The sequence below is a fragment of the Trichoplusia ni genome, chromosome 4, assembly GCF_003590095.1.
Source record: "Trichoplusia ni isolate ovarian cell line Hi5 chromosome 4, tn1, whole genome shotgun sequence".
Classification (NCBI taxonomy): domain Eukaryota; kingdom Metazoa; phylum Arthropoda; class Insecta; order Lepidoptera; family Noctuidae; genus Trichoplusia; species Trichoplusia ni.
In genome coordinates this window covers 9,605,426-9,633,323 of record NC_039481.1, presented here as the reverse complement: position 1 = coordinate 9,633,323, position 27,898 = coordinate 9,605,426, and the positions used below count along the sequence as shown (strand labels likewise).

The 27,898-nt window shown below is 37.6% G+C and overlaps 4 protein-coding genes across 8 annotated transcripts in view; 2 read left to right on the top strand and 2 right to left on the bottom strand.

Annotated features, from left to right (window-relative positions):
* Nucleotides 1-8,969, top strand: part of LOC113493053 (glypican-6) — an 81,225-nt gene extending 72,256 nt beyond the window's left edge. The window contains exons 5-11 of the mRNA XM_026870835.1: nucleotides 3,299-3,455; nucleotides 5,963-6,125; nucleotides 6,270-6,851; nucleotides 6,966-7,122; nucleotides 7,700-7,893; nucleotides 8,248-8,379; nucleotides 8,605-8,969. Coding sequence (XP_026726636.1) covers nucleotides 3,299-3,455; nucleotides 5,963-6,125; nucleotides 6,270-6,851; nucleotides 6,966-7,122; nucleotides 7,700-7,893; nucleotides 8,248-8,379; nucleotides 8,605-8,969 — 1,750 coding nt within the window. The remainder of the gene's footprint in view (nucleotides 1-3,298; nucleotides 3,456-5,962; nucleotides 6,126-6,269; nucleotides 6,852-6,965; nucleotides 7,123-7,699; nucleotides 7,894-8,247; nucleotides 8,380-8,604) is intronic.
* Nucleotides 8,970-12,776: 3,807 nt separating this feature from the next.
* LOC113492962 (kelch domain-containing protein 4) lies at nucleotides 12,777-16,955 on the bottom strand. The gene is made up of 9 exons (XM_026870715.1): nucleotides 16,731-16,955; nucleotides 16,349-16,522; nucleotides 15,922-16,043; nucleotides 15,593-15,701; nucleotides 15,153-15,380; nucleotides 14,797-15,009; nucleotides 14,414-14,588; nucleotides 13,969-14,187; nucleotides 12,777-13,593 (listed from the first exon to the last, which is right to left on the bottom strand). The coding sequence occupies exons 1-9, from the start codon at nucleotides 16,839-16,841 to the stop codon at nucleotides 13,454-13,456; spliced, it is 1,491 nt and encodes a 496-aa protein (XP_026726516.1). The 5' UTR covers nucleotides 16,842-16,955; the 3' UTR covers nucleotides 12,777-13,453.
* Nucleotides 16,956-17,404: 449 nt separating this feature from the next.
* On the top strand, nucleotides 17,405-23,704 carry LOC113492961 (general transcription factor IIF subunit 1). The gene is made up of 13 exons (XM_026870714.1): nucleotides 17,405-17,610; nucleotides 18,087-18,283; nucleotides 18,645-18,779; nucleotides 19,129-19,230; nucleotides 19,530-19,598; nucleotides 19,885-20,006; nucleotides 20,320-20,442; nucleotides 20,889-20,997; nucleotides 21,487-21,552; nucleotides 21,827-21,975; nucleotides 22,431-22,550; nucleotides 22,961-23,078; nucleotides 23,468-23,704. Exons 1-13 carry the CDS (start codon nucleotides 17,590-17,592, stop codon nucleotides 23,673-23,675), a joined length of 1,539 nt encoding a protein of 512 aa, XP_026726515.1. The 5' UTR covers nucleotides 17,405-17,589; the 3' UTR covers nucleotides 23,676-23,704.
* Nucleotides 23,705-24,544: 840 nt separating this feature from the next.
* LOC113492960 (solute carrier family 22 member 3-like) overlaps nucleotides 24,545-27,898 on the bottom strand; it is a 38,926-nt gene continuing 35,572 nt past the window's right edge. For all 5 annotated transcript variants that reach the window (XM_026870709.1, XM_026870708.1, XM_026870711.1 and 2 more), the window contains exons 9-12: nucleotides 27,785-27,864; nucleotides 27,080-27,255; nucleotides 26,143-26,297; nucleotides 24,545-25,853 (exon numbers count right to left, since the gene is read on the bottom strand). In XM_026870709.1, the coding sequence (XP_026726510.1) occupies nucleotides 25,790-25,853; nucleotides 26,143-26,297; nucleotides 27,080-27,255; nucleotides 27,785-27,864 (475 nt within the window). In that variant the 3' untranslated portion in view covers nucleotides 24,545-25,789. The remainder of the gene's footprint in view (nucleotides 25,854-26,142; nucleotides 26,298-27,079; nucleotides 27,256-27,784; nucleotides 27,865-27,898) is intronic.

The window sequence follows — 27,898 nt, the reverse complement described above, 5'->3', positions numbered from 1 at the left end:
CTCGCGACCCGACCGCCACTGCTCATGATTAAGAACTCTGGTTAGGTCTGAAACTAGTCGACCAATCCCGATAACTACGCGTGAATAAACAATTATTAATTACAGATTCTAAAAAACATTTAGTTAATTCACACCTCACAAGGAAAACTGTTTCATTTAAAATAGTATTGCCGATACATGCAATTATAATAAAACAACGATTAATTGTAATTATAATTGTCCATTCATTCATTAGGATCGGCGCCTGCGCACCGTATTCAACACAATGTTTAGTCTGGACCCTATATGAATATTACATAGAATCAACTCGTAGACAGAGTTAAAAGTTTGTTGCGAATTTCGTTCGATCATTTAAGCTCATTCCTACTTAATATTATAAATGCGAAAGTCTAAACCACTGAACTGATTTTAATGAAATTTGGTACAGAGATAGAGTTGACCTTGAGAAAGAATATAGGATAGTTTTTATCCTGGACTTTTAAAGAGTTCTCTTAGAAACGCGATATAACCGACCTCAGCGCGGACGAAGCCGCGGGCGAAAAGCTAGTTATCTATAAATCTGTCAGTAGTATATGTTGGACAGTCTACCTCTTTAGTGCACTTAAACTCTATATTACTTAGTTCCTTCTTCGCTTCTTCTGAATCAGAATCTGTTTTCATATGCGGGTATCCTATTTTTATTGAGCGTAATTGAATTGTGTAGCGGCAGCTTTCTAGTTGAGTTTTGGTTTTGCATTTAAGCTTCACCTTCTGTTACTATTCGATTGCTGCTAAGTCCTGTCAATTTTAAGTTTGAATGATTATATTATTTCGTAACAGAAATCCACACATTGTATTAACATTAGACATTGCATTGCACATGTTTCGATACGCAGCAGTCTCGTCCAACCATTAAATTGCGCCACTGCTCCCATTCGTTTCAAAATATGAAACACAAAACGTTTATCACCCCGCATGCACTTTGCATTGATAAACACAGTGTCGCTTGTTGGAAAGCGTTTGTTTATGAAGACGCATCAATAAAACACTTTAGCAGACAGCTTTACTGTTATAGTCACGTAAACAAACGATTAGGCTTGATAATAGGGCATAAAGTGCCGTGCAACGAATCGTGATAAGGCGGTGAAGTGAGGGGCTATTTTATGAGCTCACAATAAAGTTATTAATATCATTGTGTAGGTATTGGGTGAAGTGCAGCGATCGTGGATAAGGGTTTATGAGATAATAGAGACGGTAGTTTTGTGGTCGATGATGGTAATAACTTGACGGAAAAAGCTTTAAGTGAATCCGTTCTTTGGAAAAGATTTTTTTTTAAGTTTTAGTGTATAAATTGATTTCGCTTAGTATCGTCTTAATAACCCTGAGACAAAACCAAAAAAGGTTGCGATATCTGTGCTTGAACAAATTTAAATTTCACGCAAATGAAATAGAGCTTCCATACGTCACCAAGATAGGTAAATATCAGTAAAATACCATATAACACGCCAAGCATGCCCAGATCACAGCATATTCGTATTATAATGAAAAGCTCTCAAATGTGCTATCAGTTCCAAACAGTTTTACACCCTCATTGTAAAGATGCAAATATAACGTGTGAAGCTGTTCCCCTAAGATAGCATTCAAGTACCCGACATTAGCGGGATAATGTAAATACGTCGCGCCACTCGGGCGGCTAAAGATAGACTGACCCACTACAATTACAATCTGTATTGCTAAATGTCAGTGCGGCTGTTAATAAACGTTTATAACGGAAGAATTGTTTGCAATCAGGGAATTGTTTGAAGCGAGCTTGTTATTTTTATTTATTCGGAAGTCAAAATATACCTATTTCAAAAAATATTCCGTAAAGAATTTTTGGTAAGCCGAAATAAGTCAGAAACTACAAGTATTGAAAAACAGAGCTTGTTTTTCCTGTATGTATGTTTACTCTGTTGGTTCACAGACACATTTTCAAACGTTTTCCAAAAGATACGGCATCTCGGCCCATATTTAGCTCAAATTATTGTCATGTTATGTTTTGGCAACAGAATAATTTAAGTTATTTTAGCAGCGTCTTGCCTCTAATTCTTGCCTAACTTTACAAAACCATGAAATATAATCATCTGTCATTTTATCTTAAGCTGACAATCGACAAATAACACATAAAAATATAATTGTCGTTATATTATCCTTATTGCTTGACCAATACATAAATGTTTTCGCTAAATCATTGATTCATTTGTTTTCGTCATCCGCCGGGAATGACGCAAAGCGACAATAATTTTAATACCGCACCTAACATACCGAATGGGTTTGGTTGTCGCTTCTTATTTAATATAATGTTCATATGTATGATAAATACTTTTATTATTATTTTTCTTTTGTGGCATATCTTTAGGTGTAAGTTATTTTATCACATGACTGCCCAAAAAACAGAAGGGATTTCAGCAGAGAAGCATTCGATACAGCTAAGAGACTCAAATGTTTCTTTTATTTCGTAAAGCTCCATATCCTATTTTCGACATTATTCCAAGGTGAATAATTAAAAATAAATACACGAATACGTAATTAAAAGTACAAAAATGTCTTATCGAAGATATGTCAAAACAAGTTCAGATAAAAAAACCTGTCTTTAAAACCTCCTTTCATAACACAAGTGAAAGAGGGACATTGTTGCTGTTTCGCAAAATGAATAATGTGCATTGAACGCCGGATTCCGTTTTACAAATAAGGCGGTGACACACAAGTTGCACCATAATTATGAGTGAGACGATTTTGGACATTACTTGTCTTGTATCTCGCTTGTCTCGTCAGCCGAAACTGATGCTAATGAGTAGTGATTACGTATCATCAGGACAGCCGCAATCTTTTTCAGTTGCATCCTAAATTAACCGACTTTTTGTAAGTCCTAATTGGAGGAGGTACGGAAAAGGCTTTTGATAATTATGATACTACTAACTGCCAAAAAAGGGCTAAAATATTGCATTGTTTTGTGTTCTTCAGTTATTGAGCATGAAATGCCATCCTTATCATTAAGAATTTTAAGTTTCTTGTGTTGCACAAAGACACCCAGACCAGATTCAGACCAAACATCCGTAGATCGCACAAACGCTTGTCGACCGGGGATTGATCCCGCGACGCGGCTATCCGTGCAGTCAAAATATCACTTGCCAATAAAAATTTATCTTCTCTCCTTTGTCGCCAAACTCGTCTCAAAAACCCAAAAGCAGGATAAGTGGAAAGAGATATGAGATTCCTTTGTCCTGCTCTTAATTTGTAAACCAGTCTACAAATTCTGATCTAATTACATCCATTCCAGATATCTAAAGTGCGTGAACGAGCACATGCGCGACATCCAGCCGTTCGAGGACGTGCCCAACAAGCTGTCGGTGCAGCTGCGCCGCGCTGTGGTGGCCACGCGGACCTTCCACAAAGCGCTGCGAGCTGGAGCCGATGTCGTTAGGAGCATGATGCAGGTATGGGGTTAAAGTATTTTATATGTTTCGCTTATTTGTATTGAAACATCAACTATGATGGAAGTTAATGATAATTTTCCCTGTCTTCTTGATAGAGGACAAATAATTCTAAGGAATTATGCATAATTCTGTAAAAAAGGCTAGCAATATCTGTGATTCCTCATCAGATGGACATATAAAAAGATTTTTGTATGACCAATTTGGTAATTTTAATACCCGGCAAGTCCGTTATAAGCGTCGTAATATTTGATTGTCATTTAAAATTATTCATTGTCAAGAGTGGTTGTGTCTGCGATTACAATGGACTGGCCGTGTCTATGCGGAAATAGGCTTTATTAATAGTTTGAGAGATATGAGGGATATAAAGTGTCTCCTCGGTTGTCCCTAGAATAGTTAGGAGACACTAAATATATTCGCCGCCTCGCACATCCTGTCTGATGTATCTGGCTGTGAATTAATTAGAATGTATTGCATACTAATTATAAGGCTATTATTACCAAACCGGCCACCAAGTGAAGTGCCGTACACAAAGTTTGATCATCAAATTTTTTATGTCCTCCACTAATGAATTTTATTCATCTCTTAACGAGCCATTTTGACTGGACAAGGCGTGGCATTATCATTCCTCGTGTCACCTTCTTGGTTCGCGACGCCCAGAAGAGAAATAACATTGACAACACCAAACATAAATCAATTATCAAAGATCTATTCAGCTCATAAGGCATTGGTTTTCATTCATTGTAGTCTCCCATAGCCCGGCCTTCGGAAGTAATTGGACAATCATATTATATCATCGGTGATTAGAATCGCGAACATTTTTGGTTTTAGAGGCAGACATTGCCAAATCGCGTCCACATATTAATTTGTTCAATGTCAAGCGTGCTATTAGAATGCAAATGTACGGTAATCAATGCGAATGTATTCTGTTCCACACTTGACCTTCAACTTGCCTCGCCTGTATGATTTTAGAAAATGACTCATTATCGCGCGGATCATTTGTCGTGCGTTGATCTCTTGGCGCCATCGGCGACACCACTCGTAAAGACCTTGGCTTTATTAAATGGAATTGTTATCTCGGCAGTCTTCGTTTGATTTTATTTTTATTTGCTCCACTTGTTACTGATGTTATTTAATTGGCGCAATAGTAACAATCATTGAGCTTTATTCATTTGTTTGCTTCGTTTCGTTTGGGCGAGAATTTGTCGATAAGGTGGTCTTCTATAACCGGAACTGTTGTTTCTATGCTTCTAACATAATTTTAAGTGTCTTAACATCAAACTATACCTAAATTGTAAATGTTCTTTAGTAAAACACCTAAGATTATTTTCCTCGGTTAAGAATGTTGTCTTGTGAGGCCGTCGCACCTCAGTTCGTGTTTTACAAATGTAATGAGGAATTGTTAAACAGAGAAATCGCTTGACTCAATACAAATGTCAAGTGTTGACGGACTGAAATACTAATTGATTTCATTATCATGTATTTGTTTTGATTATGCAATGCCTGTATTTTTTGCCTGTATGCCTTAACCCCAAATGCATCGAAATAATGGAAACACTGAATTTAAACGTAAAAAATATAACCACGTGTAATAGAAATCAGTTATTATTATTATATTATTATTATATGTGAATTTTTTTGGCACTCGCAAACATAAATAATAGGTACCCTTGTTTATAATATATAGGAGGATTAGGAGGTCCTCAACTTGTCTATGTGTTTTCTTGTCTGTTACCTCAGAATTTCGGACGGGATGAGCCAATTTTGTTGATTCTGTGTCTGTTTTTTTGGAATACAAACATTTTGTCCTAATTTTGGTATCTGAATTGTTTTTGGTTCCCTAAAGAAAGTTATATGTACGTTTCATGCGTAATAGCGTTATTCAAAATATGACCAGCGACCACGCATTTCCGTTTCACGTTGTATAAATTAATCAAAGTGCGTTTTTTCGTCTTCCTTCATTTAATTAAGTTGTTTTTATCTCTCTTTGCGTGGTATCATGAATCAACTCTGCAAAGCTTATCAGTTTTATTTATCAATATTTCTTTAATGTCTTTCATTCATATTTTTCTAATAAACGCAAGTGGGAATTACAGTTGTAAATGTATCATCAAGGTATCATTAAGTACTGCTAAGTTTCTGTACGCAAGATTCCATTAGAAAAACCCTTTATAAATATTACACAATGGCTGATAAATTGATTTTGTTGAACAGCTTAGGCTAAGAATCTCTGAATTCAGTTTGAGAGATTCTTTTTTTCGGCACAAACATTCGAGCAGGAAAACATTCCACAATCGTTTTTACATTGGCTTTCACACTTTACTTTTCGCTACAAGAATTCTGTCACAGTTTTTATTACCAAAGTGATGAGACATCTTTCTAAACTACCAATTTATGTCCAAACTCCTGGAAATTTCTATGATGTTAATCCTTTAGGGACTAAATTGTCGCGTTTGAGTAGTATTTGAATGTCTACAGTTTGTTTACCTTGAATTTTTGCTTGTTTGTAGGTGACAGTGACTCCTGAATGCGTGACAGCCTGGGCTCGCCTGCGGTACTGCGGCAGCTGCGCCGGCCACCAGCCCCCCGCCTGCACGCGCTACTGCCACAACGTGGCGCGCGGCTGTCTGCCCTCGCACGCTGACCTCGGAGACCAGTGGGATGCTTATGTCGGTGAGTTGGGAGAATCTGATACAGATGACTCGTGCTACCTACACATGATTGTTGATAAAATTTGTCTGTAAAACTAAAAAAAAGCAAACAGAAGCACAGCACACTTTGAAATCATTTTTCTGACCTGTCACATTTATATTCCAGACGCCGTAGACAAAGTGGCTGACCGTCTACTTGGACCATTCAACATTGCTATGGTAGTCGAACCAATAGACATCAAGATCTCGGAAGCTATAATGAGCTTCCAAGAACACAACCGGGAGATCTCCCAGAAGATATTCACGGGCTGCGGCAAGCCAGTGCTCGGAGGAGGCGGTGGCGCCGGACCTTTCTTCGCTCCTGGCAAGACGCGCCGCTCCGTCCGCTCCATACCTGACTTCGACTGGCCGCAGAGGATCGATGACGTCGACGACTTCGAGATCGAAGGCTCGTTCGAGAGCCTTATGAACGAGGATCCCTCTCTAGCCAATATGCGGACTCCTGACGGCATTCGTAAGGCCACAGACGACATGGCCCAGCAGGCTAAACTCCGGGAGAGGTTCCTGCAGTACATGCGCGGAAACATCGACCTGGCGGAGTACGAGGAGCACGAGAGACGGCGGCGAGACGCGGACCCGGAGCCTGCTGCTGCCGGGGGGATGGATATTGACTTCAAATCCTATGACTTCGACGAGAAGAAGGGCCCCAAGAAGAAGAAGCCTTCCGTTAAGAGTGAAGAGAGCCGCGGTAAGTTACCCTTCTCATACCTTTCGCACTTTTAACAGTCTGGAACAAAATAATTGTTCTTTCTATTCCACATTTCAGTAGTCAATACTTAATGTATTCTTATTTTATCGTCAGGCTCTGACTGGGGCGGTCCGGCGCTGGAGAAGCTGGTCCGCGAGACCCGCGTGCGCATGCGCAACACGCGGCGCTACTGGAACCACCTCCCCGCGCTGCTGTGCACATCCACCAGTGTCACCACCTCGCCTTGTTTCAACGGGACTGATGTCGCTAGGTAAGACTTCAACCATTGTATTTAAGTATAGACAAAATAACATTTCCAGTCAGCCTTTACATACTCTTAAACTGTAATGAAAAGTAGTAAAAAGCTTATATTTCGGTACTTTTCAAGAATGAGATCAGACTGCACAGTGCCCTGTCGTTAACTCCCATTATAAATAACTCCGGGCCTATGAGGTCAGCGCGACCGCATGACGTAATGTATTAATATTCGCGAGAAGATTTATGCCTTTAGGATATGGGCATGTGGTCATGCAACGGGGCGCGCCAGCGGATGCTATCTGCCCAGATATCATTGTATCGGTGATCAATGTGACAACGTGATAAAATTTATTTCATTATACATACCTGACCGGTCAAATTAATTCCAAAAATAAGCATTTTATTTAAATTTAATCTTCTGCAAGCTAACTGTCAAGTTTTTTGAGAGACGAACCAAGCTTACGTCTTAGCAATTTTTGCCCTTAATAAGCAATGTTTTATTTTATTACAAAAACACTGAAGACTGAAAAGTTTTTTTGCCCCCTTTCCCACTTTTTATCTACAATTCATGAACGATCTTCCCCCCACAGCTACACACTAAACGCCGCCAGCGAGGGTACAGCGGGCCTGGCGTCGAACCCCGAGGTCCGCGTGAGCAGCGCCGCGGCCGTGGCCACCGCGCCCGGGTCCTCAGCGCAGGCCGACGCGCTGCGGACACTCACCGCGAGACTGAAGGACGCGTACAACGGAGTCGAGGTGCAGTGGCTCGATACTGATACCAAAGGTTAGTTTTTAAGGTTTCATTACATTTTTGTGGGAGATAGAAAGGTATTTGCTAAAATGTTCCGTTCTATATGGTACCCTGTTTGATTTTTGCTACCCTCTTAGATACATTTCAGAAGTTGATACAATAGTTTAAATCATATTATGATGCACTATTGGTATAATGATGGGAATAATGATTATTTCCGATTATTCGTTTAGTGTCTCATTTTTTTTTCATTCAGTCCTTTGAAGTCCTTTCTCTATATCTATAGAATTTAGCGTCGTAGCTTTGACATGGCAAAACAACCTTTGCCTAGTCCTAACTAGGTTATATAGTGTCACATTTACTTTATTCCAATTTCGATTGCTTCAGACTTGCAAGTGGCCAGTTCGTTCGGTCGCGAGATTATCGAGGAGGTGGAGTCCGGCTCGGGCTCCGGAGACTACGGCAATGGAGACGGCTTGCCTGATGATGACGAGGACAGGCTCAACGGTTACGATGGAGGTAAGGCTGCTTGTTTCATAGTGATGTTGTATTTTGTAAGAAGTCTTTGAAATTTTAGGAGGAAGGAAATTTTCGGTTTTTTGTTAATAAAACAGTCGGGAATGATGTGAATATGTGATTGAGTCGTAGGTTAACTTGATATTTTGATACTCTTTTATTGGCTTTTAGTAGCTTCTCTAAATCAATTGCAACCTTGTAGGTAATAGCCAACTTTTTTACTTGCAGCATCAGGCGACAGTCCCCTGGACGTGGACGAGGACCAGACAGAGCGCGAGCCCGAGGTGTCCCAGCCGGCGCCGCCGGTGACGGAGGCTCCCTTCGTGCCCAGCATCGGGGACGTGCCCAACACCAACAACGTGTTCGTGCGCGGCCGCGGCCAGGAGCAGGCCGAGGCCGGGCGCGAGGCGGGCCCCGCGCCGGGCCCCGAGCAGGGCCCCGAGCCCGCGCGGCCCCCCGCGTCCCCCACGCCGCCGCGCGACCAGCCCGTGGCGGGCGCCGCCGACCGGCCCTCGCTGCACAAGGCCCTCCTCACGTACGCGCTCCCCGTCGTCTGCGCGTGGTTCGGAACTATAGTCACCGACCTCTTCTAAATCCCAACGTGGTAGCAACGTCGTGGACGATTTTTAACTACGATATTCAACTTTACGGACGTTGCTAGATCGATATAGAAATCGTTTGGTTTGTATATAGCCTAGTCAGTGAGCGACGGCCGTGGAGCGACGTTACAGCGCAGACGCGCTACTGTGATATACCGAGTGGACAGGTCATGCCGGCGAGATCGAACCGGACGCGGACTCTTAACAAATTTATACACGCCAATGTGTAGTGAATTAATTTATTATTTTATATCAAATATTCAGTTACACCCTTATTCGTGAACGACAATAAATGGGGAGTATTTTTTTATTCTGGCAATCGATATGGCATTATATTTTTAAATTTAGCAAAAATGATAATTCAGCCAAATTATGTATTTATTTAATGATCTTTTTCGTGTAAATAAAGTGTAAATTATAATGAAGTAGATAGTGAATGTATGTTTTATTTTATGATTAAGTATGTTTGTACGATTATGTATAGTCTGTGGGCTGGCGTCGAAAGTAAATTACAAGCATTGCGTATAGCTGCTACGAAACTTTCACTTTGAGGTTAAGTCGTATTTCCGTTTTATTGGTACTATGAAAGGAGAAGCGATTTATGGAACAAACAATTAACCATACTATCAACAACATGCACACCAGTGTCAAACCCGCAAATTATTTTCGGCGCCAAACCACAGATTAACTACTACTTAAAGAAAAACATGTCTAAAATGTACATAAAACTTTAGTCATAATTCTAAAGTAAGTTTATAGACTGATTTGCTTTCGATTAATATTTTTTTACATTGAAATTATATTATCATTTCTTTCGGGCTAAGTTAACGACTAATCATTTAACCGACTGATGTATGATAATTTGAATTACTTTTATTTTAATATTTTTGTTAAATCCGCGACATCTGACCCCGCTTTTTAGTCTGTGGTACAACATACCTGCATTTAAATTTGGAATGAAATGTGTTTAAAATTTCGTTTATACAAAACCATTTATATTTTATTTTTACTTTTCTAAAGTAAATGATTTATCAAACCAGTTGAATGAAAATGTTTAGTAATATTGTAATAAGATGTCGTCGATATTAATATTTATTTTGGATTTTGGCTTCAGCTTTACTTTGCTAAGTATGTAATTGAATTTGCAATGTATTGTCATAAGCAGTGTTATAAATAAGGCAAGTTGTTAGACGGCCGGTAGATTGCAAATTGAATATTTTCGCGTTAGATAAGTCACTGTAAGTGTTATTTCTTTTTATACGTAATGTGGCGTCGTATATGTAGATATATAAGTCGCAGCTAGAAGGATCCAGTTTTTTTAAAGTGATTACCCGTAGCGGTAATGTAATACTTTGTTCAGCAACTTTTTTGCTTGGACGTCGATGTTTGACGAAAATCTAAGTCATTTTTATAACTGTTTGGTACATGCTAGTGAATATTGCGACGGCTGCGACGATACGCACAATATTTTTATAATTTGAACAAGCAGAGGAAGGTATTTTCTAAGGAATAGAAAGTGTACAATTTACACGTTTTAATTAGTTTCAAATAAAACATATTTTTAAATGTAGTTCTGTTTTTGATTTAATTATTTGATCTCGACGTGACCTTCCTTTGTGCTTATGAAGTATGACTTCAGCCCGTAGCACTAGAACAATTGGCTTGAACGAAATAGTGAAATAGTTGAGCATTTATTTTAAAACATATTGCACAGTTATGCCCAATATTTATACGAAATACTAATATTAACAGTAGCTGCAATTTACAGTTTTCTAATAAACAATAAAAAAAAAACAAAAACATTAAATTTAATACGTTTTATACATTAAAGTACACAAGTAAATGTATACCGAAGTAAAACATGAGTACGGGACCAAACTAAGGTATCGCTATGTGCCATCTATTTATAATTATTTAGCGCACAATTTACTACCACGCTTCGGACCGTGTTTTTATTTCAATTATGACTCGAGGCAGTTCCAATATTTTACTCAGACAGAATATGAACAAGTCCTTTCCTTAAATTTAGAAGGATTAACCAGTCACCTAAAATTTATAAAATACAATAATTTCTTGTGAAATATTGAACTGCCCATCTATGTAAATAATCATGTTTATCATTAGATAATGAAGATATAAAAATCTTAATTAATTGTCGTGTCTGTTTCACGGGCTGTTGGTTATGAGCAGGTGTTCAGAACAATCACATCAACAACAAACAAATCTGCACATTGATTCAATATTCGACATATTAACACGATATTGAAACAGAGATCTTGAAAAAGATCTTTAAGTGAAGGTATTAAAGTTCATTTTCTATTAAACCAACTGCTCGTGAAACATGCTAAATGTTGCTAGAAAGTTGTAGTTTTTATACGGTGTAATGAATTATTGTGTAACAGGGTACCGATATGAATAGAATTGCGTGCAACATTGTGAACATGACGATTGACGAAGTGCGACTAATAGTTGCGACGTTTTAAACGATGGTAAACGCAGACATGACTGGCCATGCGCTAAATCGACCGTCGAGAAAAAAGAATTATGACGGAATTCAATTTACGTGATCCACGGATCATGATACAATTAAAAAAAGTAAATACTTAGGGAATATTATCGCTTTTCACACATACGATGTACCTAGTCGTTTTACTTTAAGTGGTTACAAAGAAACGTTTAATTTACTGAAACCGAAAACGCGTTTATTAAATTCCGTACATACTTACTACATTTTACGTTTAGAATTAGAATTATGACGGACTTATTTGAGTACTCATAAAAACTTATTTGAGACGTCATGTCATGTCTGCGGGCAGTCCCGTTTTTATAACACGAATGAGTTCGTTCAGTTAATAAATCATGGAAAGTATTGAATATCGCGCCAAAAAAGGACTATGACACGAAAAGATCTGTTTTTCATGTATACATTATGAATATTTTCTATGTTTTATTAATTAGTAGTGGTATCACAGTTTTGTATAGCATATCGGACTAATTTTAATGAATGTTTTATGAGACAAATGAATGTGCATAGCTGGCGAAACAAACCTTCATATTCGAAGAATTATCATCTGGTTTTTGTTTCATTTATTAAAAACGTTCGTTTCATGTCAGCTGTTTTCAGCCAGTCAATGTAAGCCTGAAGTTTTAATTATAATTAACCTTCAACGAATGAATTTGAACAACCAGTTGCCATCACACGGTATCACTGCCTTCAATGTTCACATAGTATTTTATTCACATTTATTTGTTGACTTGCCCATGCGATTAATGCCCTATCTACAAATGAATATTTCAACCACAGAAAAAAAAATGTGTACCGCATTTTTTAGGGTATTTTATATGTGGAAATAATTAATATTTATAAGTATACTTTATTCATGGTATAGCTACATAGATTTGTTCTCATTGATCGCGTGGATTTACACACGAAATACGTATTGAGTGAGCGCGTCAGAAATTACTTTCAAATATCAGTTCCTTTGAAGTATGATCATTGTTCATTACATCTGCAACTTGTGATCTTCATAAATACCTTGATATTGTTTTCATAAAGAATGTTAATAATTATCGTCTCTAACTTTTCACATTTTTTAGGGTTAAAAACTGTGTTTCTTTATATTAAGTGTATTTAAATTCTTGAATCTACTTATGTTATTGCAAATTGTTTTTATAGATCTGCGCGCTCACGGGTGGATAATGAATTGAGCTAGAATGAGTGTATTAGACTAATGAATTTTTATAAAGATATATTATTACGTAGATTTATAATGTGTACATAAATAAAAATGATAACACGTGTAACATTCGCTGTTTTATTTATTTCAACCAACCTTTTATTGTATTTCAAAATACGAACTCCGATATTATAGGCATTTCAAGGTTAATTAAAAATGTCATTAAGTATTAAAATCATGTTTATTCTTAAAAATATATATACAAAAAATACAACACGTATTTCGAGTAACATAGACTGAAAAACTATAGACAGTCTATATCAGATAACTCTTAAAGAGGTTTTATATCAAACATTACTGTGACTTTTTAACTATTCATGAACCAGATTAATTTATCTACTTTTTACAATCAGTTTTGTACACGATCCTCATTGTTCTTTCTACATTTATATAAGAAATTTTATTGACATGTTACACTTAGAAAAGCAAGACTATTTGCGCTTACAGTACAATAACCCTATTTGAAGTGATCACAGCACATTCACCTAAAGAATTATCATTACTACGACCCCCTTACAACTGTTCCGACACACGAAAATAGACTTATTTATATATAATCGAATGTATTTCTGTCAGCAGATAATAAATGTTTTAAATTCGATCACTAACCACTGTAGTGATTAATGCATTGGCCCTTAGGAAAGTAAACAAGTTAAAAGACCATAATGATTAAATATCTCAGCCTTTCATCACCCTTTCATACATAAGAACACATGACAACACATTATTTATGATTAACATTTAGTCTTCTTCATCTGAGTCGTCGCTGTCTTCGGAATCAGATCCGGATCCGGATTCGTCGTCCTCCGAGTCGGATCCGAGCCAGTCAGGTAGTGACGGCTGTTCTATCAACGTCTTCCATTCGTTGAGCTTATGCAGATCTGTAACAAACGTTCGATTATTAATTTTAACGGAACATAGTAAAGTTGAATTTACACTAAACGTATCATATGGTCAGCTACCAACTGACTGTGAGCGATTATGTAGAAGTGGATAGTATATAATAAAACACATCAATCCGACATTTTAATGCGTAAAGTAATCAACAAGCACCGTAGAATGTAACAGTATCACTGGGGTACAGCAAGCCTTCTTACTTTCAGCATCTAACTAAACGTTTGGTTTGAATACGCGCTTACATTCATGTTATTTGTTTGTATAACTTACTTTAAAAACTATCTATAACAACGTAAACACTTTCTATAATGTTGATTCGATACAACCTTATAGTGGATTCATATACATAAGACTCTTACCTAAACTATACATATCGGTGAGGTAGAACTGCTTGTCGTCCTTCTCGAGCACTCCGCCGTACACGTAGAGCGTGGACCGCTGCACGGCCAGCATGGCCGACATGCGCGGGCCCGGGCCCCCGCGCGCCCCGGCCCCGGGCCCGGCCCCGCGGGCTGCCGGCTGAGGGCCCGCCGCCGGGGCCCCGCCCAGCTTCATCGTGAACACTTCGTCTGTTACCACTGTCGAAAAAAGTACTTTAGTTAAATACTCATTTTTTTAAGGGTCTTCCATAGATTAAGTTTTAGCTCTGATTAAAATTTATGTAGAATTTTAGGTGCTGTATGCAAGCTCTTTATACAGAAACCGGATAGTAGGTACCCAAGAAGTAAGTAATTATTTCCAAAATTAAAATTAAAGTAAACATCACACACACATCGGTCAACAATTATAAGACATATGATCTACCTGTAACAGTTTCTTTTTCAACTTCTTGTGGTTCCTTCACGTCATCGGCCGGCGCCTGCGCAACGCTCTGTTCGGACTTTAGCGTGACGTCATACCACCTGCCGGCTTCCAGGTCCAGCAGCTGCAAGTCGTCGCTCATCTCACCACGGATATCTTCCTCTGTCTCTTCCACGTCCTAGAACATACAGACATTTTTAAGTATATTCGACTGAGTTTGTTTACTGATCATCTCAACTTTCCTGATTCTAAGAACCTTTTACAAGAGTAAAGTTAAAAATACGTTAAAATTTATCTTCATCACTTATTTTCCCAGCAAGAAGGGCAAAAAAAGGACTGTACACATTACCACATTGTTAATTAATTTCATCAGACACAATACTAACGCTAACTCCACCGAAGACGTATCCCCTGTTGCTATGCACGTTGACAGCGGCGGCCTGTCCGGCGCGGGCGGGCGGCGCGCTCGCCCCCGCGGCCAGCGCGCGCCACGCCCAGCCGCCGCCCGCCTTCAGGCTGAGGCGGAACAGGTCCGTGTGGGTGTACGTGCGCTCCGTACGACCCTCACGGACGCGGGAGAACCCGCCGTATATTAAGAGCTGAAGGAACAGTGATAAAAATAATTGATATAGACAGTGTAAAACATTGAAGGAAAAGGATTTATAATATCGTGTGAATTAAAACTACAAATTACGTATAAGACATGCATCAATTAATTCATCAATAGAGTTACAATACTCACCGAGTCATTCCCAGCGGGGAGCATAATACACGCGGACCTCGCACTGGGACCCCTCCCACTGGGAGCCAGCTTCGTCCAGGTCCTTGTGTCCAAACAGAACGTGTACACGTCATCGAAGTACTTGCACTCACGGCCGTCGTCCGCGTAGCCGCCGAACACGACGATATTGCGCCCCAGGAGGACCATGCGGTGCCCCGAGCGGGGGGATGGCCCGTTGGGGGCTACCACCTAGGTATAGATAAAAAACTTATAAATTTAGAAGTTATAAAGGCCCAGTAACCTTTCAAACTTGCACTTGAGGAATCGTGGTAGGACTTTAAACAGCATAGAGTGGCGTCTTTTCACGTGATAGTTAAGGATATCCAATAAAATATGTATTTTAATAGGGAACCTCGTATCCCTAAGGTGAAGTAAAAGTATTTTGTAAAAATTGTACCCACCTTCTCCCATTTCTTTTCAGATAATGAGAAGCACCATAGATCCTTATAATGATGAAACTGTGTCTCTGAAGGACTTGTGAACTCCCCTCCAAACACCCACAGTTCACCTCTGTAAAGGACATCATCATTTATTAAAAGCTATATGATCACTATGCCACAGAATATAAAATAGAACTGATATAAAATGACACACCAAGAAGATCTAAACACAAATAGTCATGTAAAAGATCTATTAAGTAGATTATATTTATTTACCACCAAGTATACATACATAATTAAGAACTATTGATATAGGCAAAGTAAAGCCCTTACTGATAATCTGTACATACTTGTTAGCCGGTGTAGCAATGGCCTGGTGAGCACTTCTTGGTGGTGGACCCCCTGGTGCCTTCACTAACTTCCAAGAGTTGTTTGCAGGGTTGTAGAATATCAGCTCATTGTACACTTCTGTCTACAACAAATAATAAAGAACTACCAATTAACAAAAGCAAGAATTGTTTTTGTTGATGTGCAATAAATACCAACTAAATTAAATTAAAAATAATAATTTAGTTAAATACAAGGACTAATTGACATAATGCTCACTTTTGGAACTAAATAAAAATGCTGTTATTGCTTAATTTAATACTTGCTTATTGATGTATTTTTTAATCTGAATAAAAGCAGATGAAAGGTTAATTAGTATAGTCATTAAGGTGCAAAATTAAATAATAGTAATGGGTAATTTATTTGAGCAATTCTATAAACTGTACATACCTTCTGTCCATTATGATACTCTCCACCAAACACAATCAGCTCATTGTTGGTGGGGTGCGGTGTCAGAGTAGCATATGCTCTGGTGGTCGGCGGACTCTGAAGTGTCTTCTCTGTAGCTGCTGATCTCTTGGCCTCCTGCCTCTCTATTTCAGCTAGCACTTTAGCTATGTCTTCCTGGAATGATGTATGTTATTGAGGCCACGGTAGATAACTTAATCGACTTCATTTTAGAATAATGGTTTTTTTTCATGGATTTTAATTATTTTGTATCATGCAGCTTTTACATTTATATGGCTCTTGTGTGATAGAATTAATACAAGATTGGGAACATCTTATTACTATGATGATGCGGTTTAAATACAGTCATATTTGGCTAACTAACCTCTCCCAAATTTGCAAGTTCTTTTTTTAATTTACTTGCAAGTTTCTTTTCAGTTTTAGCGGCGGTCTTAACAGCGCCACTTACTTTATTTTTGTTCTTCTTTTTGCCCATGGTAAAAGTTTTCTTACAAATGTAGTATTAACAACGTTTAATCAACAGTTGCCGTAAATAAGATCAAAATAAATACAGATGTGCGATAAATTGTATAGGTTATAATACCGAAACGTTCAAAACTTTAAAAATGTTTCTTAAATATTTCTTTTTGAGTAAATTTCAGTAAATAGGTTGAAAGAATACTTCAATCTAGATTGTAGGTATTTTTACTTACAATAATTATTTCGACTAGCAATAATGTCTGATACGGATTAATTAATCATTATAAGGTTTGGATTGATTTTGATGTCATGTTTACTTTTTATTTTTTTATCCTCAGAACGCACAACGAAAATCAATAATTCACGTTTAGTTAGCTAAAGGGCATAACAAAATCTGATTCCTTAATGTAGTTTAAACTTATTTATTCATGAATAATGCTTACCTAACTAGTTTAATGTGCACATTCACTGGAACATTATTTATATAATTATAAGATTATAGACTTAAAATATTGCAGTTCAAATTTAATTCATAATAAAACGTATTTTGTCAATCTGGCAGAAGTTTGTTTCAGCAGTTGCAAAATCACTATCAAGTATCAGCAAAATGTCACCGTAGGTTAATCGAAGTGAAGACATATTGCAATTTTCCTGATCATAAATATAATTATAATTTATTAATAAGTGTAATTATGAATGTTAGAACTTTCATATAATATTAACCGTCTAATTTGATTAGAAGAAGATATAAAAATCATAAAAAGATGACGTCCCCTGGCCCATCGGTACGTATCTGTTTATATTTTCGTAGTATAACCTTCAAATAAACAGTGTTATCAAATACTGTGTTATTAAAGTAGCAACAATTTGTTAAATTCCAATAAATATGTTAAATCTAACGTTGTACATATTTCACTCTCACTCGCAAATGTAAATGATAAATTTGTATTTTTTTTAACTTACATAAAACGCTAGCTAGCAATGTTGTTTACAGAAGTTGACATAAACACACCTTTCATTACTTGCAATTGTACTTTGGGAGACGCACAATACACCAATTTTGTTCGATTAATAGATCTTTCACTGAAAATACTGTAGATTCAAAATTTATTGATAGACAAATCATTAGAATCTACAATGTACCTATATAAATCTATGTAACTCAACAATATCTAAAAAAGGACTCAATTGAATAACTACAGTCCTCCTAGGAAAAAATACTGGCAACAATTCAAATGACCATACTGGGTTTCTTTTTCAGAATTCATTTCAGGCCACTTCGGCCGCTGCCTCCGTACAAGAGTTCAAGATCAGAGTGCCAAAGAATGTAAAAAAGAAGTACCATGTAATGAGGTTTAATGCCACACTCAATGTTGACTTTGCAAAGTGGACTCACGTGAAGATGGAGAGAGAGAACAATATTAAAGAGTTTAAGGGACTTGATGAAGATATGCCAAAGTAAGTAGGCTGTTTTTGTAATGTATGTACCTATAATAGAACTTATTCAAACTTAGTACCAAAGTAAATCTTATTTGAATCTGAAAACTTTTGTTTCAATTAGATAACTAAGAATATTATGTTAGTTTTATATAAATGTACAATATCTATATTTCTAAAACCATTTTATCAAAGTAATATTTCTGTATGTTAGATAGACAAACTACATATTTGGGTTACCTTGACATAATTTTCCTTTTATTTTATTTTACTGGAACATGTTATTGAAATTATAATAATGTTAACTGAACAATGCAAATTCTGATAAGTATTTTCAAAGTGAGCTAATTATATTTTACTCTATTAAAATGTTATCTTCTAGATTTGGTGCCGGCTCAGAATACGGCCGCGACGTGCGAGAGGAGGCGCGGCGTAAGAAGTTTGGTATCATATCCCGCAAGTACAAACCAGAGGACCAACCTTGGATACTTAAAGTTGGCGGCAAAACTGGTAAAAAGTTAGTACTATGTCTGATATTACTAAACTTTCTTTTAAAAACAGCCCTAAGACTGACACCCTTGCTATAAGCCATATGTTTCCTTTGAAGGGGAAATTCTCCCTCCTTCTCGCTCTTCTGTTGCTTGTAATGCGATTTGTCATGGGTTACCTGCCTTGCTTTGTACCTACCTTACGAATGGGACGGGTCGATGTTACGCTCGCATCGCCTTTTTGTCCAACATAAAATAAGCGCTAACTTGGACCCACCAAGAGAGTTGTCAGTTGAAATATACAAACAATTAGATTTACATCTGTCCAGCTGTTTTATAAGAATTTTAGTTTTTTATAAGAATTTTAATTATGATCAGGTTCAAAGGCATCCGCGAAGGTGGTGTATCCGAGCATGCCGCGTATTACGTGTTTACACATGCGGCCGACGGTGCCATCGACGCCTACCCGCTGCAGGAATGGTGAATATATACCTCCTTATTAAATAGACAGGTATTGGAGTTTATTTGTTGGCGTATTGACTTTGCACTGTTTCATAAAGCCGCGTTCACACCATACGTATAGCCAGATGCTGATGTCAGCGAACGTTACCCTATTCATATTCACTTCTTCAGAATTTTTACTAGTATTATTGGTTAAACTATAGAAATCAGTCTTTATAATAATGTTAGTCTAACATTTTACTGTGAAATTAGTACAAGTATGAGAAATGGACAACAATTATACATTACCTGTAATGTAGATCTATATTTGTTTCAAGGTACAACTTCCAGCCCATACAGAGATACAAGGCATTGTCCGCGGAAGAGGCTGACGAAGAATTCGGAAGGTAATCGATATCCTTATTTGATAAAGCTGTCAAAGAAATTTCAACCTTACAACCTATATTTATTTGTAGTAATGCCTGTAAAGTTAACCCAAAGCATTAAAGTTTAAAATCAAATCATCTTGTACGAAACATAACCCTATTAATTTCTTTCTTAGCTCTAAAGGAATAAGGTTTAAAATTGATTAGCAAGAAACAAGTTTAGTGTAAACTTGACTGTACACCTAAAGCAATAAAGTTCAAAATCGTTAAGCAAGTACCAAATAAGAATTTCGTACAAACATTCCAGACGTAACAAAGTGCTGAACTACTTCTCGCTGATGTTCCGCAAGCGCATGCGCGGCGACGACGCGGCGGACGACGCGGACGACCCGGACGAGAAGAAACTCAAAGGGGCCAAAGCTAAGAAAGGTAGGATTATATTCATGTTTAGTTTATACATATATTTTACTAAAACAATACCATACTGTACTACATTTGTTTAGGTATTTAAAATGTGAACAGTTTAACCGATGGAAAACGACAATAAAGACTTAGTAGTCTTTCAATCACATAATATATACCCCTGTAATTTGTCGCTAATAGGAAAAAAATATGTTTTCATCTTATAGTATCTAATTTATGCTAAAAATATTATTAACATCTATAAATTCATCACACAAACATTTGTACTGGGTGGGAATTGAACTCACGACCTCCGGTGTATCATTCTAAACATTAACAGATCTCAAACTATCGGAGATGGATGAATGGATAGACTCGGATGACGACTCGTCCAACTCGGACAACGAGAAGGAAAAGGACAACGACAGCGACTCCGGCGCCAACAAGAAGAAGAAGAAGAAAGGTAACATACAATCAAACCATTGAATAAAGTAATTTGTTGTGTTCCATACTTCAAAAGAAAAAATGGTACCCTTGCAGGATCACTTTATTGTTCGTCCATTTGTTTTTCTGTCAAGAACTCTTTTGCCAGGAAGTTTTTGAGGTATCAATTGTCATCATCATCATCGCCCAAGATTCGTCTACTCTTGGACATAGGCCTCCCCAATTACACGCCATCGAGATCTATCTTCGGCTGCGGCATGTATAAGCTTAAACCATTTATTCCACAAGTTTAATATATGTATGTGTCATAACTTGTGTCTTTTTTGAGAATGCTGAAGCCAAACTAATATTTAACCTATTTTTCCTCTCAATATTGCCCAGAGGATTTTCTGCTGCATTTAAGATTTAATTTCAACCTTATTCCGATCACTATAAAGTTCATTCTACATTATTCTTATTCTTTAGCGGCTGCTAACAAGAAAAAGAAGAAAGTGGAAGATGAAGCCTTCGAAGAGAGTGATGATGGAGACGAGGAGGGGCGGGAGAAGGACTACATATCAGATTCTTCAGAGAGGTATGGAGTAATTGTAGCTAAAACTTGAAACTAAAGATTCAAACTGAATGAGTCTCTATCGAAAATTTGTTAGTTCGTTTAACCCTACAGCTAAGTTTCTAAAGTTAATTTAGTAAACTTACTTATGTATAACAACTATGAATTGTTCTCGAAAAATACCAAGGCAGTGGTGGCGTTTTGAATGGCGTCGCATCTTGCGTACCAGTCGAGTTTGTTTATATCACTAATGTTTTTAAAATAATTGTTCAATTTATTATAAAATGACGGCTACAACTTGGTGTTTTGCAAGACGTGACGCAATGTCTCACTTATTGCTGTTCGGTAAATAAATGCCTGATTTTGTCGAAACACTCTTCAAAGAAATGATTTATGTTACGTTATTTTAGAAAAAAAAATGATTTTTTGACAACACTGATACATTAAGATTTATTCTTAGTGGAAACCTATCTATCGTACATTATCAACACTGAAACAAATTCTTAATTGCAGTGAATCAGATCACGAGACGAAAACAAACAAGGAGATGCAAGGTGTGGCTGAAGAAGACGCGCTAAGGTAACCATCATCCTACATGCTGCATTACAAATTACACGAGCCAGTACAAGATAAAATGAAAAAAAATTGAAGAATATTTTGTCAATGATTAATTGTCTTATTTAGTAGCGGTATAAGTTGCTACGAGTTTGTAATTATTTGCTTACAAGAGGCATAAGCCACTTGTATGCAAATTAGCTTATAAGGGGAGTTTCTCGTTTAGATTTATATGTGGAAAGTTTGATTTAGATACGAGTGGAAATACCCCTTTTAACCAATTCTACTGTACTTGCAGAAAGCTCCTGGCTTCGGACGAGGACTCGGAAGAGGAACAAGAGAACAAAGAACAAGAGGAAGAGCAGGAGGACGAGCCCACCAAGGAGGGTGAGGAGCGCGCCAGCAAGCTCACCAAAAAGAAGAAGAAACCTGATGATGCGAAGAAAGGTGAGGGTAGGAAAGAGGGAGTATGGGCCGGTCAGGAGAGGAACTGGCTCAACAAAGTTATTTTCATTCATGAAACGGTTTACTCACGCGTATTTATTGAGATTGCCCGACTACTTTCGGCCAGCAACGGAGTTAATCATGAGCAAACGCGGCGGTTCAGAATCTAGTAATAGTTATTATAAGCACAAAATTATGTTTACGGGACGGTTTTAGGGTACAGTGCCTCTCTAAGAAATATCTTTCTTAAAAGCATTTCTTTCTTTTGGGTGCTTATTCATTAAAAAAGAGCGAATCTGTGTCCATTAATATGATTTCATAAAACCTCCACAATCCGCACCCTTTGTTCCGCGTTCATATACAAGCTTATTAAATAACTACGTTGTTCGTCAAAATTTTGTATAGTTAGCTGAAAGTGTTACTAAAATGTTTGTTAAAATAAGTGCTCCTCTCAACAGATTCGAGTAGCGAGTTGAGTTCGGACTCGGACACGGACCCGGAGGGCGGCGCGCCGGCCGCCAAGAAACCCAAGAAGAGCAAGAGCAACGACAAGAACGGACCTTCTGCGAGTACTAGCGGTACGTATCGTAGTATAATAATAAAGGTACAATAGTATCCTTTAACATGACTGTGTTTGAAGTTTATTCAGAACTGTGTACTTATCAAAATTGTACAGCTATCAAAAAATTAACCTGATCGGATTGTTTTTTACGTAGGTAACAATGATTTTTTTATGTTATTAGCGTATTTTATAGTAATTTTAATAATCACATGCAAATCATACTCACTAAGACAGTTATCAAGTCATTTGAAATGCATAGTTCTTCAAAGTATTTTTTTCTAAAATCTACTGGGAAATACTGGTTCAATTATTTTTGTATTGGTTGATTTATCGAAGAAGGCTGTCTTTAATGTTATCGATCATATTAGTCAGTAGAAACCAATGTATGTATAACCAGAGCCTAAGTACTACATGTCCCTTGTGCAGGGTCAGGGCGCGCGTCGTCCCCGCCGAGCTCGGCGGCGGCGCTGGCGGTGGCGGCCGCTAACGCCGCCAACTCCAACGCGCCGCCCACCAAGCGACCCAAGCTGGACGCCAGCTACACGTGAGTATACTCATACACTTAGAAGATTAAGTAAAGTATGAAAACCAGTACATGTAGCTAAAGACAACAAATCGGTTATGTAGCAAATAAATTTATAGTAACACATATCACTCATCTCGAAACTATGAATTTTACAATTGGTCCTTAAAGGCAATAAAATACATCATCTGTGAAAATTTCAACTGTTCTCGGTTAATGAGATACAGTATAGTGTCGAACGGACGAACCATAAGGCAAACCGTTAGTACTAGGATTCCATTTTTCTCCTTTACGTACGGAATCCTAAAAAACAACATTCTTCAACTAACCACACCAAAGCACTTTGAAAACACAATAAAAAATCGAATTTATAGACACATATAACGTGTATATCCTCTTTGTATTCACAGCGAATGCGGCGTAACAGAGGAAGCAGTACGGCGATACCTCGCTCGCAAACCTATGACGACAACGGAACTCCTTACGAAGTTCAAGTCCAAGCGCACGGGCGTCAGCAGCGAGCGCCTCGTCGAGACCATGACGCAGATCCTCAAACGAATCAACCCCGTCAAGCAGAACATTAACGGGAAAATGTACCTTAGTATAAAGAACACGTGAATTGTGGAATAAATTCTCATTACTTATGTTATGATGTTTTATTTGAGGTGTGGATCGAGCTGTGTTGAATAGGATCGTGACGTCATTATTCATGATAGATGTATAGGTATTATGAACATATAAAACGAACCGTAATTAACACTTTTACTTAACAACTTATCGACCAAGTGGGACTGACCCTTATAAAACATAGCAATTTACCTTTTGACCTAAGTTCTAAGTCTAGATTCGCTAATTCGGGTTCAGCGGGTCAGCACAAAAGTGCGTCGCTGGCGTCAGCGTGATGAACATCTGCACGAAGTACAAGAAGGCGAAGAAGAAACCGAAGGGCATGAGCAGGAGGAACAGGATCTTCTGGTAGCGCCCGAACTCGCCCACGTGGCGCAGCACATCCTTCAGTGTATCTGACTCTGAGTGTTTTATCTGTAAGTCTGCTTGTGGTTCTTGTAATAATGATATAGCTTTAGACATTCATCACAGCAATAGGTGAAATGCCTTAGGGTCAACCTACAAACGTGTGGATAATCGTGTCACTTTTTGTTGCAATTGTAAAATCATGTATTAATTTTCGAAATGAGCTCAGAGCTTCAGAGCTTTATCTGATTTGTGGCGTGTCACTCTGTCGCACGGGGACAGAGTGACAGACAGGGGAGAGAGTGAGGGTCTGCTTCCAGATCTCGACTGAGATTCCTGTCTTGAAGATTGTAGGCTGAAGATAATATGGGCATTTTGTTATTTTTATTTAGACGAAATAAAGAAATATGTTTTCATAATTTAAACGATCAAGGAACAATTTAAAAAATGTGGTGTATTCAAGGATCGCGACGTCATTTTCTATACTAGAAGCACGTAAAATAAAACAACTTAAATCGTAATTAATACTTTTACTAAAAGTATTGTACAACCTCATGTTATTATTATTACAATATTTAACTATTTATCATACAATTACTCAGACTTATTCTAAATTAAAGATGATAATTATTAACAAGTCAACGTAAAAAACAAAAATTAAAAACTAGTCCTGGGACTTGGTCTTTTATGGTCGTATTTGAAAAAGCCTTAATAAAAATTTAAAAAGGAAATTCATTTTTACATATTTTTTTTTGAGTTCAAACTATGGAATAAGCTTTATTGAATCATTCTTTACATACAATTATCACAGTAAATATCCTACTATTTGTTCTTTATTGTGACCATGTTCATTAATTAAACATGTTTAACTACATTAATCTAGATTATTTTAAAAACAAACATTTGCAAGTGAACTGCTCCATTATGATGTGAGTTCATGTGACTTTCTTTCTCTATACCTAAATCTGCCTGATGTAGAGGCAGACCAATAATTATAATTAGGTGTAGTTTGAGTTTTATGTCAGCTGTCAATATAAACTCTGAAGGCAATGAGCAAGCGTCGTGTTTACGACTTAATATTATTATAAACATTTAATTGACAAACTGAAATGTCATTGTCTCTTAAAATACTAGGTACCGAACTTAGAATTGACCAAGTAGTTCTGAGCAAAATATACCATGTACTATTTATTAGTTGCCGTATCATATTAATTGCACAATTCATTATTTTTATAAGAAAAGGCTGCTAACAATATCTTAACATACTGGAAGCTTCATCTAGACAGGTCTAACTGCTTACAAATTATTTAATAAATATCACAAAGCGATAACAAGGCATCTTATATTATTAAAACTTTACCTTACCGAGAACCGTTCGAATCCAGTTTTGGGGTCTTACAATGTACCAAAACAGTATTGACACCCAAAGGCACTTGAATATGACAATCATTTGAACAATTATATTATTGATTTGTCTTTTTCCTAATATTATCTAGTTATTATAATTTCAGGTCCCTGAGTTTTTCACAAAGTGAACCATCATTCATTCACAATACAAGTTTGTTATACTATAAATCACTGAGCGACTTCAAATTCAAAAATATTTTGAAATTCGTCATTATTACCTAAGCTATAAGTAGGTTTATTGTACGTGTGGAGAGCACCTTTAAGTACATCTGCGGGTAACTCCTAACACTTCGAGTTGCGTCTTCAACTTCTGCCGGCAGGTCCATTAACAGACACAGTTTGTCGCCACAGCGCTATGTAATCAAAGCTTTTTCTTTCTCGTTTTTCCACTGTGGCTCTTCAATATCTTTCCTTTTCCTGTGAATGAATATAAACGGAAAATGAGATAACGAGGACAAATTACTGTTGTTGATCAGAGAAAAACAAAATTATTAAAGAGAATAAAATTCACGCATAAACTATACATAATTAAATTCGCGCAAATACGCATCTATAAATATTGGTTTTTAATAAATGCATGGGTAATGTAAGCTTTCAATAGACTACCTACGAAGAAGTAACAAGTGTTTTATATTCTTCAATATCTTTACCTGAATACCGACTGGTTAAGTCGGTATTCAGTTGGTATCATAAAGAAAGTACTGACCCGCATAACATTTGGCCCCTGACAATGGCCTCGCCGTCAGCCATCGTTTGCGGCATGGGCCGGCCTTTAGTCTCCGGCAGGACCAAGCTGGCCCCACACGCCACTAGAGATGTGACGCCGATGATCAAAAGTGGCAGTAGAGTCCATAAGCGTTCCTGTGGTAAATACGAAAAAAAATCCATAAGAATAAAAATGGCGACTCTAGCCAAATGACATTTCGGCAATCGTAATAGGGATGATGACTGGGTATAAAAATAAAAATATCTCATTAGTCCCTCAGTTAGATAATTGAAAAGTATGAGACACGTATTTTTTCCTTTTTCAGAAAAACTAGAATTGACAAAGATTAACTGCTTTAAAGGAGAGGGGGTTTGTTCTCGTAACGATATGGTAAAATTTATACTCAATCGTGACGTCACGCGTAAGTTTCATTCACTGTAATTTGGTCAAATTATGTTTGCGGGACAAATTAAAAAATACGTATCCATATTTATACAAAAAACTACAAGACGGACAGTGCAATTTTTTTTTATCATGATCCCTATTATCGATGGAAAACGCTCGAATGTATAATAATGACAGATCTCAGTTACGTAACCTAACGAAACAAAATTTCATTATTTTCATACAATTAAGATTGACGTTAAACATGATATTTTCAATGTCAACAGATCATAAGAAGTATAACAGCAGGCTTCTTAAGAAAATTTTCATTAAGGCGATGTGAGAAACATCGTTCGATATGAAGGGCCGCAAATACAACAAACAAACAACTACTGAAGAGCCGCAAAGCTCTAGCATCAAGAGTATATATGATCAAGAGTATATATATCATCGCTGACAATGCATCGCAAATTGCACGATATTTCTCGCATTGTCTGAGCTTAAAACACATGATAAACTCGATTGACCGGACTAATTGTGGGAAAACACTTACAGAGAACACAATATAGGGCGACAGCAGCGCCGACACGTATCCGCTGATGTGCAGCGCGGCCGAGCCCGAGGCGCGCACGCCCGTGGGCAGCAGCTCCGTGGCCCACTGGATCACGGCGTTGTACGCCATGTTGATGCAGAACCGCGAGAACACTGCCAGCAACGCTTGGGGAATACCTGCACATCAAAAAAAAAGATTTATAATACTAGAAGTCCAGAAATGAAGCGGGCGTTTGCAGTTAGTCAAGCAGATATGACATATTTAACCGTTGCAGAAGAAGAAGTTTTTAGAAAATGAATACTTCATTCCGGATGCAGCCGCAACCACAAGCCGGATAAGCCGAGATGAGGCCTGCTGCAAGATAACTTGAGCGCTTGGGTAGATAAATTTTGGGCTAAGTGGGTATCATTCTTACACTGAACAGTTTTATCTACTATATAAAAATAAGTCGGGTTTTCCTTCCTGACGCTATAACTCCAGAACGCACGAACCGATTTCCACGGTTTTACATTCGTTGGAAAGGTCTCGGGCTCCATGAGGCATTACAGTAAAGAAAATTCAGGAAAAATTTCAACAGAAAAGCGGGAATACCATCTGGTGGCGAAACGGAGTTCGCCGAGTTTGCTATGGTATATAGATATGTATTTCATTACACACTCGATAAATAAAGTTACGTTAGATAGTAAGTATATGTTAAAGGTTAACCTTTAGGTACAAACATTGCGACGAGTATTAGCACTCCAGCTATAAACATTGGGCCCGCAGTCATGCTTCTTCTTCCAAGTCTGTAATTCAATTGTTAAGGTCAGTATTCAAACT

Excerpts from the sequence above, each read along its gene's own strand:
- LOC113492962 (XM_026870715.1), bottom strand. The coding sequence starts at position 16,841 with ATGGGCAAAAAGAAGAACAAAAATAAAGTAAGTGGCGCTGTTAAGACC. Across the intron at positions 14,188-14,413 it reads TGAAAAAGAAACTGTTACAG|TGGTAACAGACGAAGTGTTC; the intron begins GTAGATCATATG and ends TTTTTTCGACAG. Across the intron at positions 13,594-13,968 it reads CACCGATATGTATAGTTTAG|ATCTGCATAAGCTCAACGAA; the intron begins GTAAGAGTCTTA and ends CGTTTGTTACAG.
- LOC113492961 (XM_026870714.1), top strand. The coding sequence starts at position 17,590 with ATGACGTCCCCTGGCCCATCG. Across the intron at positions 18,284-18,644 it reads CTTGATGAAGATATGCCAAA|ATTTGGTGCCGGCTCAGAAT; the intron begins GTAAGTAGGCTG and ends GTTATCTTCTAG. Across the intron at positions 20,007-20,319 it reads AGGGGCCAAAGCTAAGAAAG|ATCTCAAACTATCGGAGATG; the intron begins GTAGGATTATAT and ends AAACATTAACAG.